This window comes from Sapajus apella, unplaced genomic scaffold (assembly GCF_009761245.1).
Source record: "Sapajus apella isolate SASKATOON/1434 unplaced genomic scaffold, GSC_monkey_1.0 scaffold122, whole genome shotgun sequence".
In the NCBI taxonomy this organism is placed as follows: domain Eukaryota; kingdom Metazoa; phylum Chordata; class Mammalia; order Primates; family Cebidae; genus Sapajus; species Sapajus apella.
In genome coordinates, this window is record NW_022437062.1 from 8723548 (window position 1) to 8736342 (window position 12795).

The 12795-nt window shown below is 38.9% G+C and overlaps 1 protein-coding gene across 1 annotated transcript; it reads right to left on the bottom strand.

Moving 5' to 3' along the window:
• Positions 1–2125: 2125 nt before the first annotated feature.
• RNASE9 (ribonuclease A family member 9 (inactive)) lies at positions 2126–10602 on the bottom strand. The gene is made up of 2 exons (XM_032261353.1): positions 9921–10602; positions 2126–3110 (listed from the first exon to the last, which is right to left on the bottom strand). The coding sequence occupies exon 2, from the start codon at positions 3100–3102 to the stop codon at positions 2485–2487; it is 618 nt and encodes a 205-aa protein (XP_032117244.1). The 5' UTR covers positions 3103–3110; positions 9921–10602; the 3' UTR covers positions 2126–2484.
• Between the last annotated feature and the right edge of the window lie 2193 nt (positions 10603–12795).

Here is a 12795-nt window from a genome sequence, read left to right on the forward strand (position 1 = left end):
CAGGGCCATGAATGTCTACCGCTACAATGTAGAAACATACACATTTCCCTCCCCATATACTTGCTTTCCATATAAGAAGGGAATCTGGGGAGGGAGGAGCTTTTGAGAGTTTGGACACATTAATTAATCTCAATGAGAAACGGTTTTCTAAGAGGCTGTTTAACATATTGAATGTGTTTTAGTTGGAATTTACTGAACATATAGTTTGTTTTTCAGCTTTCTTAACAGTGGTATCTCATCAGAATGTCAGATTAGTTATTAACAAAATAAAGACATTGCATTTTTTCCTCCACACAATTGATTTGTAGCAGAAGGAAAATTTTGAGATCTTTCTGTATGAGGATTATTGTAGTTATGTTAGAGATATGAGAAAAATATTCCTAGGAGAGACTGTATATATTATGTATATATATGCCTCCCAAGTTCAAGTCATTCTCCTGTCTCAGCCTCCCACGTAACTGGGATTACAGGCATAGGCCACCACGCCCAGCCAATTTTTTTATTTTTAGTACAGATGGGGTTTCTCTATGTTGGCCAGGCTGGTCTTGAACTCCTGACCTGAAGTGATCTGCCCATCTCAGCTTCCCAAAGCGCTCAGATTATAGGCATAAGCCACCATGCCCAGCCATACTCTTGTAAATATATTTTATGTTGTATAACCTCCAAGATCAATGAGATGAATATGACCAGAGAGATGGTCTGTAGAACATACCCAGGGTAGCACAGAATTTCTTCAGCTCATACACCAAAGGTTGGGTTTTAGAAGGTGTCATGGAGATTTCTAAAAGTTGGTTGGTATGTTATTCACTCAGATATTTCAGTGAAAAGCCATGTGCCTCCAAATGAAGATTGGTGCTGTATTAGTAACAGTTCTCCAGAGAAGAAAGAGCCAGTAGAGCATATATAGATACATAGAAAGAGGTTTATCGTTCAGAGTTGGCTCACACAATTATTGAGGCTGAGAAGCCCCACAATTTCCCATCTGCAAGCTGAGAGACTGGTGATGCAGTTCCAGTCCAAACCCAAAGTTTTGAGAATCTGGAGAGCCAATGTCATAAGTCCTAGTCTGAATCTAAAGGCCCAAGAACCAGAAACACTGATGTCCAAGGGCAGAAGATGGTTACCTCAGTTCAAGAAGAGACAGTCCATTTGCCTTTGCTCTGCCTTTTTGTTCCACTTAGGCCCTTAACAGATTGGATGATGCCTACCTATATGGGTGAGGGAGATCTTTATTCAGTCTATAGATTAAATGCTCATCTTTTCCAGAAACACTCTCACACTTCCACTTAGCAAAAATGTTTCTCCAGGTATCTGAGCATCCCTTAACCCAGTCAAGTTGACACATAAAATCAACTATCACAAGTGCCTAGAGGCTTGATTTCCTGTGTTCCTCCCTTAGACACGAAAATGGGATCTAGCAGTCCTTGGCTCTAGGCCCTCGTTTACATCGACCGAGTGATAATTAGGAGCTCAGCTCTAAGTGTAAAGACAGAGATGAGGAATAAGTGGAGACTAACAGAGTGGGCTGGAGTAAAGCGTGCAAAGAGCAATGGGCACCCTCCCTACCATTGCCCATCACTACTCTTTATCCCATTTTCAGAAAGTTTTAAGCAATAATAATAACAAGATGTTAAGAAGTTTGAAGAGAAGGAGATAATTGTTACTTAAACTGGACAAAGAGGTTTCTTTCACCAGACTGATCCTCCAGCCTCTCTCTGAGGTGATGTATTCTCAGATGCAGCCACATTTACTAGAAAGTGAGGAAAATAATTGTAGATCATTGTGACTATTCCCAAAAGTGAGAAATTGCTTGTAATTTCGTAAACACAAACATCTAATCTAAATTAAACTAAAGATGTGGGAATTCACACAAATAACATTGGATGACTGAAATGCCCTTTTTCCTAAATATATAAAGGCTTTACCCTGAGCTGTCCACATCTGGATCTATGTAGTGCCTTGTAAGAAAGAATAAGACAAGTGAAATAGCCATACACATAGCCCTGGAAAGTTGTATTGCATAAATGTCTGAAAGGGATTTGTGTTCCCTTGGTGCCAAATTGTGTCACAAGGAAGAAATTTCCAAACTGAGAAACCCCACATCACCATACCAGAGCCACTGACGAGATTGAAGCACTTTTTATTCTTTTTGGTGAACTAGAGAATCACATGAATGTGTCTTTGGAGGACACTGCAGGCAACCATTTTCTGTTCCTCTTGGTGCTGGACATCCTTCCACTGCAGGCATTTGTATCCATAACACATTCAAGGCATGCTAACTTGTGGGACCTGCATGGGATCACATCTCAGAGCACTGTCTGTGAACCTCGCCTATGGTGACTTTGTGGGGCGTTGGGAAAGGAAGAAAGGAAGGTGGGTGATTAAAGTGAATGGAAGCAAAACTGCCATTCTCAACTCTGATCTAAAAGGATCATTATGGAGAGGATTACATCCTCCCACCGTAAGCTCTCAGAGAACACTCTGCTAGGGTGGTACGACAAAGACACCATCCTCATTAAGGAGACTTCTGTGCTCAGGTGGCTCCACGAGATCATTTATAGTATAAGGAATAAGTTTTTGCATTTCATTTTGCCATGTACAAGTGATAAGAACATATCCCCTCCTATAAAATGAGTTGTATTGACACATTGGTATATTAGATGCTTTGGTTAAATTACAATACACTCCTTCTACTAGTTTCTTGCTCATGTTACATTTCCTAATCCCATTCTTACATGGCACAAATCTGTTGTAACAGGTTTTTTGCAGCTCGTCATATTGCATAAGAAGGAAGTAATGTTCTGTCACACAACTGTACTTGTAGTAAACATTTTTTCTCATTATTTGATAATTACAGTAGCCACTATCACCTAATGGCATTCCAGGATTAACAAGGATACGTCTTTTGACTTTTTCTTTGGTAGGTGGTCTGGTAGGCCCTGTACTCTGAAATTCCACCATAAAGTCTTCAAAGTCTTCTTTATCTCTATATGCTGGTAAATAAAAATCTTCATAATATGCCTCTTGAAACTGCAGTGGCTGCAGCAGCTGCAGCAGCAATAGAAGCAGAGGCAGTGAGTGTGTGGTGATCAGCATTCTCATCACGTTTCCTGTAGACACTACAAGAGATAAGAAGATATGTTCTATTTCGATAATGTGCTTGCTTCAATTTCCTGTGCAGGGCACGTCTATGCCATTTATTGCTGTTCTGGGCTCTAAGATTTTGGACCATTTTAAAATGGCCAACTCTTAATCTTTCTGAATACTTCTAAATTATTGACAAAAATGACCTTACTAGGCCTACAGTCAACCTAGAGCTGTAGTAAGAGAAGAAAAGGTGAAAGGAAGGAGAATGAGAAAGGGAGAGAAATGAAGGCAAGGAGGAAGAAAAGGAAACAAGGAAGAAATGGAGCAAGAGAGAGATTAAGGAGTGAGGAAAGGAGAAAGGAAATCAAGACAGCAGTGGGGAAAAAGAGAGGGAGGCAGAGAGGAGGCTCACATGCTCCTTCCGGCTGAAACAAAAGCATCTTTTCCCTTTCTAGGAGTTGAGAACTTGCACTGAAAAAAGCCATAAGTGATCCACTCTCCCCTTTTAAACATTCTACTTGATAAGAAAAATTCCTTAACTATGTCTTTCTTTATCTTCTTGATCTTATCTGGCCATAGATGCCCTTGGGGAAGGGACCAAGCAAGGTTCAAGTTTGAGCAGCTGAGATCAATACATTCTTGAAGTCACCCTGAAGTAAAAATAATGACACACAGTAATTGCTAGCATAAGGAGGAGTTCTGTGCCAAACACTGGGCTAAGCACTTTAAGTACATTATTACCCTTATCTAAACAACCCTATAATAAATATTTTTAGTATTGTTGTTGTAACAATAAAAGTTGCAAAAAAGAAGCGTGAAGTTATTAACACCTCTCTGTGAAGGGAAGTTGCTTAAAATCTTACATTAAATCTGGTAGACTCCTGGTTCAAGCCTATTTTTGTCTAATTTCCACACATCTGTTTCTTTGTTTTGTTTTGTTTTTGTTTTGAGACAGTTTCATTCTTGTTGCCCAGGCTGGAGGGCAATGGCATGATCTCAGCTCACCGCAACCTCTGCTTCTCAGGTGCAAGCCTCCTCAGCCTCTGCCTCCCGAGTAGCTAGGATTACAGACATGCGCCACCATGCCCAGCTAATTTTTTGTAGTTTTAGTAGAGATGGAGTTTCTCCATGTTGGTCAGGCTAGTCTCGAACTCCTGACCTCAGGTGATCTGCCCAACTTAGTCTCCCAAAGTGCTGGGATTACAGGAGTGAGCGACGGGCCCTGGCCTCCACACATCTGTTCTTAGCTGCTTTTCTATGGCCTCTGTCCGTCTGGTTTCTCTTCCTAAGGTTAGACTGTATCTCCCTCTCTAGGCTGTTAAACACAATGACTACTGAAATGGCCAGTACTAAAATTGAATTTGAATGCTTTGACAAATTGATCCACATTCCATGAAGAACCAATTGGTTTATTGCAGAAGCAATCTCCCGAGTTTTCTTAACCTTACCAGGCTCTTTGTAAAAGAAGTCCTGATTGGTGGCAACCTGAGTGATTCTCTAACAGTCATAATCTGGAGACTTTGATCTCCAGGAGATGAAGGTGGAGAGCCTCCTGTTCTAGGCTGGATACTAAGTGTGTATACATGTGTATAGAAAGGTTAGAGAATGATGGAATTAAAGAAAGGTGGGTGGGAATTAAAATGGAGACAATAACAAAGTTGAGTGTAGGAGTGCAGAGAATGGGAAAGAAAAGAAAAAGCTGCCTAAAATGGTGAGGGGAGAATGGGCACTCTGGGGTGGCCATGTGCCACATTGTCCCTCCCCTCCCTGCTTTTTCTCCCATCCCTGCTTTCACACTCTCATCAGTGTCCTCTAGGAATTCTCTTCAGAAGAGTGATCCTATAGTGACAGGAGAGCTCAGAACATATTCCCATGAGAGCGTGGAGCCTCTGCAACATCTTGAGCTGGAGAGAACATGGACAGTACACGTGTGGAAAGCAGAATTCAGGCAGCTGTGACCCTGCATTTTCTACTTCCCGAGGACATGCACAGGACCTGTCGGGAACACTCCTTTGTTTTTTAAATCTGCAACCTTCTTAATCCTTGATTAATGAATTCAACTTATGATTTCATTCTTCTCAAAATCCTTTCTCATCTCAAAGTATATGAATTTTTTAATACTCAGTTCTGTTACTACTGATTTTTAGAAGTCTTTTAACCATCTGGAATTTATTTTAACGGATAGTAAGAAGTTAGGTGTGATCTTATTTTACATGGTTTATGCATAATCTCAGCACTAATTATTTCGGGAAAAAATCTATTTTCTCATTCCTACTTTTAAAAGCTACTTTCTATGTGTAACTATTCTGTTTCTGAACACTTTAGTGTGTTTTGATATGCCAATAATATGCTGTTTTGCTTATTACCATTTTACTGTGTGGTTTTTTTTTGTTTTTTTTTTTTGAGTCGGAGTTTCGCTCTTGTTACCCAGGCTGGAGTGCAATGGCGCAATCTCGGCTCACCGCAACCTCCGCCTCCTGGGTTCAGGCAATTCTCCTGCCTCAGCCTCCTGAGTAGCTGGGATTACAGGCATGCACCACCATGCCCAGCTATTTTTTTGTATTTTTAGTAGAGACGGGGTTTCACCATGTTGACCAGGATGGTCTCGATCTCTTGACCTCATGATCCACCCCCCTCGGCCTCCCAAAGTGCTGGGATTACAGGCGTGAGCCACCGTGCCCAGCCTTACTGTGTTTTTTTTGAGTCATGATTGTGAGGCTGGTTGCCTCGCCGGGACCTCAGACATGCCCATCCCTCTCCACGCCTGAAAACTATGTCACCACTCCGCTCTCGACATCAAGCCCTGCACTCAGCATCTAGCTCCACCACGTAGCTTCCCCAACACCCACTTCTGCACTCTGCACCCAAATCTGCACTCAACACTAGACTCTGCACTGGGCACCTTGCCAGCCGTTGGAAAAACCCCGCCAAAATTTAAAAGAAGCCCCGCCAAAACCTGCCCAATAGCATTTGGCCCGGTCGAGGGCCCGCTCCCCATGGGCAGCCCGCTCACCGGAAATCCCGCCTACCTAACAACAGCAGCTTGCCCCGTCCACCTCATGTTCCCTCATAACCAAGCAAGACACCCTCGCTCACTATAAAAGCCCTACTCCGCGGGAAGCCACGCGCGACTTCTCTGGCCCCTTTTCCTGGGACCATGGAACCTCGCCCCGGAGCTGAATAAATTGGCATTTAATTTTCTTATACTGGCCTCAGTTTCCTCATTTTAAACTCGGCAATAACCCTTACAATGATCTCACCTGGTTGCCTCAGCTGACTCAGAACTCCTGGATTCAAGGAATCCTCCCACAGACTACCAAGCAGCTGGGACTACAAGTGCACCCCACTGTACCTGCACTTATTATCATTTTATGAAACATTTTGGTATCTCATAAAGCAATCTACACTCATTCCTCTTCTTATTCAGATGTTCACTACGGAGACAAACAGATAGCAGATTACAGGGTGCCTGGGGCGGGTGGTAGAAATGGGGATTAACAATAAATGGGAGAAAGGGAGACAGAGGAGAGAGAGAGAGAGAGAAGCAGGGAGGGAGTGAGGGAGAATCTCACACAGCAGAAACGCCAGGTCTACCTGTGGAATGTAGGCTTCTTGGATTTTTCTCAGTTCTCACTAATTGAAATTTCTGTGGATGATCCATAAATTTGCATTTTAAACAAATTTACAAGGTGATTCTTAGGTCACTAAAGTTGAAGAAGGAATTTCTTAATATGCATTAAAATGAACTTGTGATAAAGCTAACATCCTAAAACAGTGAGGAAAGTGTTTGGCCTTTTCAGTAAATGTCTTTGGAAGAAGAATGGGATGAGTTGCTTCCTCTTTCTGACTATTGTGAATCACGTTGCTATGAACATGGGTGCACAAATATCTGTTCAAGTCCCTACTTTTCCTCCCTGCTTGTAAATTTGCTTGGAAGGTTTATTGCAACTTAGATTTGCCGACTGAGAAAGGCCTGAGAGGGGCTATCTAGTCTCTCTCCTAAAATGCAAGTTCTGAGCACCAGATCAGAACTCTGTATTTAACCACAGACATAAGAAGTTTATAGTAAAAAGAAAAAACTGGAATGAGTAATGGGCTTGTAGGTGGACCAATATATTTCAGAAGTATTAAGTGGTATTTAAAATTTTTAACTTTAAGATTAAAATTAAAATTTAAAATTGGTTTAATCTTTTTTTGAACAGCTTATACAATGAAGCCTTAATAAATCATGATCATATAATAATTATATAGCCTCAATCACAAAAGGAAAAACTAAATTAAATCTTTTAAATTGGCAATAATTATAACTTACAAACTCAATGCTGATGAGAGTCTGATGAGATGTTTCTGATCGGAAAGAAATTATTATAATTTTTTTAAATTTGAGAAATATAATAAAAATAGCTGATACTTTCCTCTAGCATTTCAATAGCTAGAATTGTAAGTTGCCATAATTTAGATTGAAAGACAACCAGCAAATTTTACTTAAAAGGGAAAAAATTGAAATTTTAAAATATAAGTATCCCAAAATGTGGGAAAGGAAAAGCCTACATTGAGTCTCATATGTTCATAGAAATGACAATAAACATTGCAACACTAATGACTATTATTATAAGAGCTAATATTTATTGACACACTCATTAGTTTATATTCTTAGAATTGTATATTCTTAGAATGGGCTATTTTTTAGAATTTACAAATATATTAATCAAAATTTTAGATCATCTGAGAAACGAGAATAGAACAAATTTAAATTAAATTAAATTAAAAATTTTAGAGATATGAAATACTTTGTGATATAATATAGTATTAGGACTCTCTGGGTGACAGTGAGAAAAACTCCAAACAAATTACCTTAAATGCAAGAGGCACTATATTGACACAGAAGTTGGAAGTCCAAGAGGTAGGGCAGGAGAAAGAAATCAAATTCTTGTCTAGACTCTTGTTTTTACTCTCTTCCACTCTATTCTCCTTTGTATGCTAACTTCATTCTCTTATAGGGTCTCTCCATGTAATGACAGAGTCAATCATTGCCACCTTTGTGGCCTTATATTTAGGGTCACAGTAGGAAGTGCCATTCTCTGCCACCTTCACCCAACATGGAAAAGAACTTTTCTGATTGGCCATGCTTCTGTCATATGAATAAATCCAGGGATGTGGAGCACTCTCATTGGTTACCTGAAACGCATGTCCTCTTTGAGAAGCAAAGGCAAAGAAGTAAAGGTAAAATTAAAACCCAACAGAATTCCAATTGTCAACAGAAAGACTGTTCCCTTTACACAAAAAAGGAATGGGGATGAAATCCAAAAGTAATAAAAGTGCTTTGCTGTTTACCTGGGGGAAAATCAAAATACTCTATCTACAGCATGTTCACAATTAACAGAAATATAGATACATAGGAAAGAAAAAAAAAGAAAATTTTAATAAGTTGTTATTTCTGAATGATTTATTTCTGTTTTTTTACTTTAATCTTTAAAATTGTCAATTTTACAAATTCAAACAAATAACAAAATGTCATCGAAGAAGTGAAGTTTTCAGATCTGGATTGGACATGTTCTTAAATATTGAGAGCTAATTTTCCAGACTCCCACATTTTTACTTTTTTTTGACTCCCACATTTTTATATCAGTAAACCCACTTTTCATCAGCATCAGAAAAATCTATTCCTTAGTTTGAGTGGTTGAGAAAAGATAGATTATACAATTTCAATCCTTAGAATTAGACCAACCTTTGTGAATAAATCCCAGGGTAGCTCTTAGTTAAATCCAGTAGAAAAATATAGGTTTTAACCAGCTTTAAATTTTCACAAACATTTTGAGGCAATATTTATGCCTCAAATCTTCACACCCATGATTGAACTGAGAATGGTATCAGGATGGGAAAATCTGGAGGAAAAATGTTATTCTTGTGAGTAAGAGAATCAGCAAGTTCACTGATACATTATGTCTTTTGCCCAATTGAAGACATTTCCTCCCTTAGGGCCACTATAAAAACTTGAGTGTCAGAGCTTAAAGCAGCACACGTACTAGACGTACAGAAAACAAGTGTTTCTAAATAATTGAAAATCAACTTTCAGAGCTTGAAGAGAGTAATTTTCATATATGAAGTCAAAGCAGGTCTGGGTTCACAGAAATCTCTTCAGAATTTATTGAATTTTTTTGCAAATTTATTTTTATTCATATCTTATTTAGCTTTTTAATTGTACAATTCCTCAAAATTTTAAAAAGACTTAGATATTTATGTTTCCTGTAATGATAGTGTGAGTCTAGAAGGCATAGACTGAGATGTGGACTCTGGTTTTGTTTGATTTCATTAAGTCGGTATTTCTCAGGGATCAGGAATAGCAGGAAAATTGAAGTAGGGAATGTACGAGAATAGGCTATCTCATAGATTTGGCATTGGAAAAGGAAATAAATCTGGTGAAATGGTAGGTTCTATATTAAGAAAAAAATAACATAGATGCTAGTTTTCATGTCATGCACACACATACACACTCCACAATTTATGATGAACTAGAGATCAAAGTAATATTTTAAGAACAATAGCAAGGATATTGAATTAAAATATAGCAGAATATTTTTAATCATTTTTGAGTAAATAAAAGATGTTCTTATTAAAAAATACAAGAGCACAGGCATAAAGAAAATTACTGAAAGACTTGATTACACACACATAAACTGAATTGCATACCATATACATGAGTGCACAGAAAATTTCACCATGAACAAATAACAAAATAAGAATCTCTAAAGTCACCAAGTATAAGATTCAAAGACCACAAACAGCTTAAAAAAATACTTTCTAAACGTGCAGTGTGAACGAGCTTTATTTACCTTTACATGTGAGTGTTGGTTGGCATCGTCAAAGTTTCTCTTTCTGTCATAAATGGCCTTACTATGAGCAGAGTTTTTCCTCTGCCTTTCAGGTATCTAAGAATTTCATCCTAATACTATTAACTTCCACTTGAACCATCAAGGCCCAAAGATATGACAACTTCTTGTGTTATAGAAACAAAGAGGTTCTCTCTTTTCCAGTCTTCTACAGCAATAAAAACTAAATGCCAGTCTAAAATATGACAAGGTAGAAAATGTCACTTTAAGAGGGCTGTATAACATGGTTCATATCATGTTTGCTGCCAGTCTTGATTCAGACTGTATTCATCATGAGCCAGTCACCCTAGTCTCTTCCTTTCTTCTTCTGGGTCCTTATGTCTGTGAAGAGAAACTAATGGGTCTCAGTCTGGTATAGCCCCAAGCAGCACCTGAGGCTCCGTATACTTTTAGAGAACCAAAATATTTTAGACCTGTCTTTAAAAAACAAGAGAGAAAATTAGCAAGATGATAGAATAAAGATTCTCTGGTATCAGTCCCTCCCCAAAAATATAATTAGAAACTACTCAAAGACAAGAATATCACCCTGAATCCCTGAATACAACAGAACTTGGGAGAGAAGTGGAGAAAACCCCTTGGTCCACAGAATCAAAACAAACCACCACCAGTAAGAGAAATAGCCATTTTAGACTGTGCCAACCATTTCCCTCCCCTCGCCTTTTTTTTTATCCTAATCAGCAGAAAAATGTGAAAAGTCGAGACTGGCCAAGCCTCCCAACCTACATCTTCCTCCTGTGCTGGATGCTTCCTGCCCTCAAACATCAGACTCCAAGTACTACAGTTTTGAGACTCAGATGGGCTCTTGCTCCTCAGCTTGCAGATGACCTATTGTGAAACCTTGTGATTGTGTGCATTAATACTTAATAAACTGCCCTTTATATATCTATCTATCCTATTAATTCAGTGCCTCTAGAGAACCCTGACTAATACAACTCCCTGCAGCATTCAGCAGTGGAATGTTGATCACTATTCCCTCTAAAAGGATCAGAGGGAATAGTGACTATTCCTATTAGCCATACTAGAGAAAGTAAAAAATGATAGGGCATTAGAGCACTCAGGAAGCTCTGTCCTCAGTAGTGGTTGATAATTAGCCCCAGACTAAGGACTTCTTCAGAGCTGCCTAACAAATCATAAAATCAAGATCCAAAAGGATCCAAGTGGTTCCAAGTAGCTTAACTGTATCCTTGAACAACACTCAAAAAGATTTATGGAAATATACAAATACTCCTTTAAGGTAAGCCGACAATGTAGAAACGAAAACATCTGAAATCCAATCAAAAATTACCAAGCATGTAAAAGAGCAGGAAAACACAAACCTTCATGAGGAGAACAATCAATCAATGGAAACAACTGTTTACAGTTACAGAAGAGTTACAAATTTCAGAATTAACAGAGAAACAGTTATCACAACTGAATTCCACATGGGCAAAAGGATAAGTTGAGTTTTAGATGATAAAAATACAAAACCAAATCAAACTTTTAGAAATAAAAACTACAATGTGTGAAATTAAAAAAAAAATATGCTGCTTGCCATTAATGGCAGATTAGAAATTGTGAAAGAAAAAATAGTATACGGTAAATGCAAGTGGCTCTGGAGACTCTAAAGGGGAGAACTGGAAAAATCAAAATTTTTTGAAGATATAATGACCAAAAGCTTTCAAAATTTGATGAAAAGTATACACTCACAGATACAAAAATCTTAGCAAGCTCAAAGCACAAAACATGAAGGAAATATACCAAGGTATATAAATGCTCGAAGTGGGGGCGGGGGGGAGAAAACAGTGATAGGGAAAGCCTTAGAAGTGATCCATAACAAAAGGCATGTTATGGTCAGTGCCAGGCACAGTGGCTCACTCTCGCCTGTAATCCCAGCACTTTGGGAGGCCAAGACAGGTGGATCACCTGCGGTCAGGAGTTTGAGACCAGGCTGGCCAACATGGTGAAACCTCATCTATACTAAAAATACAAAAATTAGCAGGGCATGGTGGTGCATGCCTGCAACCCTAGCTACTCTGAAGGCTGAGGTGGATGAATGGCTTGAAACCAGGAGGTGGAGGTTGCAGTGGGCCAAGATTGGGTCACTGTACTCCAGTCTGGGCAAGAGAGTGAGACTCTAAAAAAAAAAAAAAGATGTGTTATGACCAGAGAATCAAAGGTAAACTTGACAGTAGATTTTTCATCTGAAATAATATAAGAAAGACTACAATGCAAAAGCGTCATTAAGGTTCTGAAAGTATGAAAAATGAAATTCCTGCAAATTCTATACCTTGTAAAATATCTTTCAAAAACTCAAGCAAAATAAACACAAAACATAAAGAATTTATCACCAGCAAATCCACATTGCAAGATATATTTTAAAAAGTTATACAGGTAGGAAGAAAATGGAGATCTACATCTATATAAAGGAAGAAAGAATGTTATAAATGGTAGCTATGTATGATTTTTCTCATTACTGCTGGGTGCAGTGGCTCACACCTGTAATCTCAGGACTTTGGGAGGCTAAGGTGGGTGGATCACCTGAGGTCAGGAGTTTAAGACCAGCCTGGCCAACACGGTGAAACCCCATCTCTACTAAAACCACAAACATTAGCCAGGCATGGTGGTGGGCATCTGTAATCCCAGCTACTCGGGAGGCTGAGGCAGGAGAATTGCTTGAACCTGGGAGGTGGAGATTGGAGTGAGCCAAGATTGCGCCACTGCACCCCAACCTGGATGACAGAGCAAGACTGTCTCAAAGAAAAAAAGTAATTATTATATATGGTATAATGTGGTTTACACTATATGTAAAAGTAAAATGCATCACAATATAAGCACAAAA

Coding starts and splice junctions, on each gene's coding strand:
- RNASE9 (XM_032261353.1), bottom strand. CDS start 3,102: ATGAGAATGCTGATCACCACACACTCACTGCCTCTGCTTCTATTGCTG.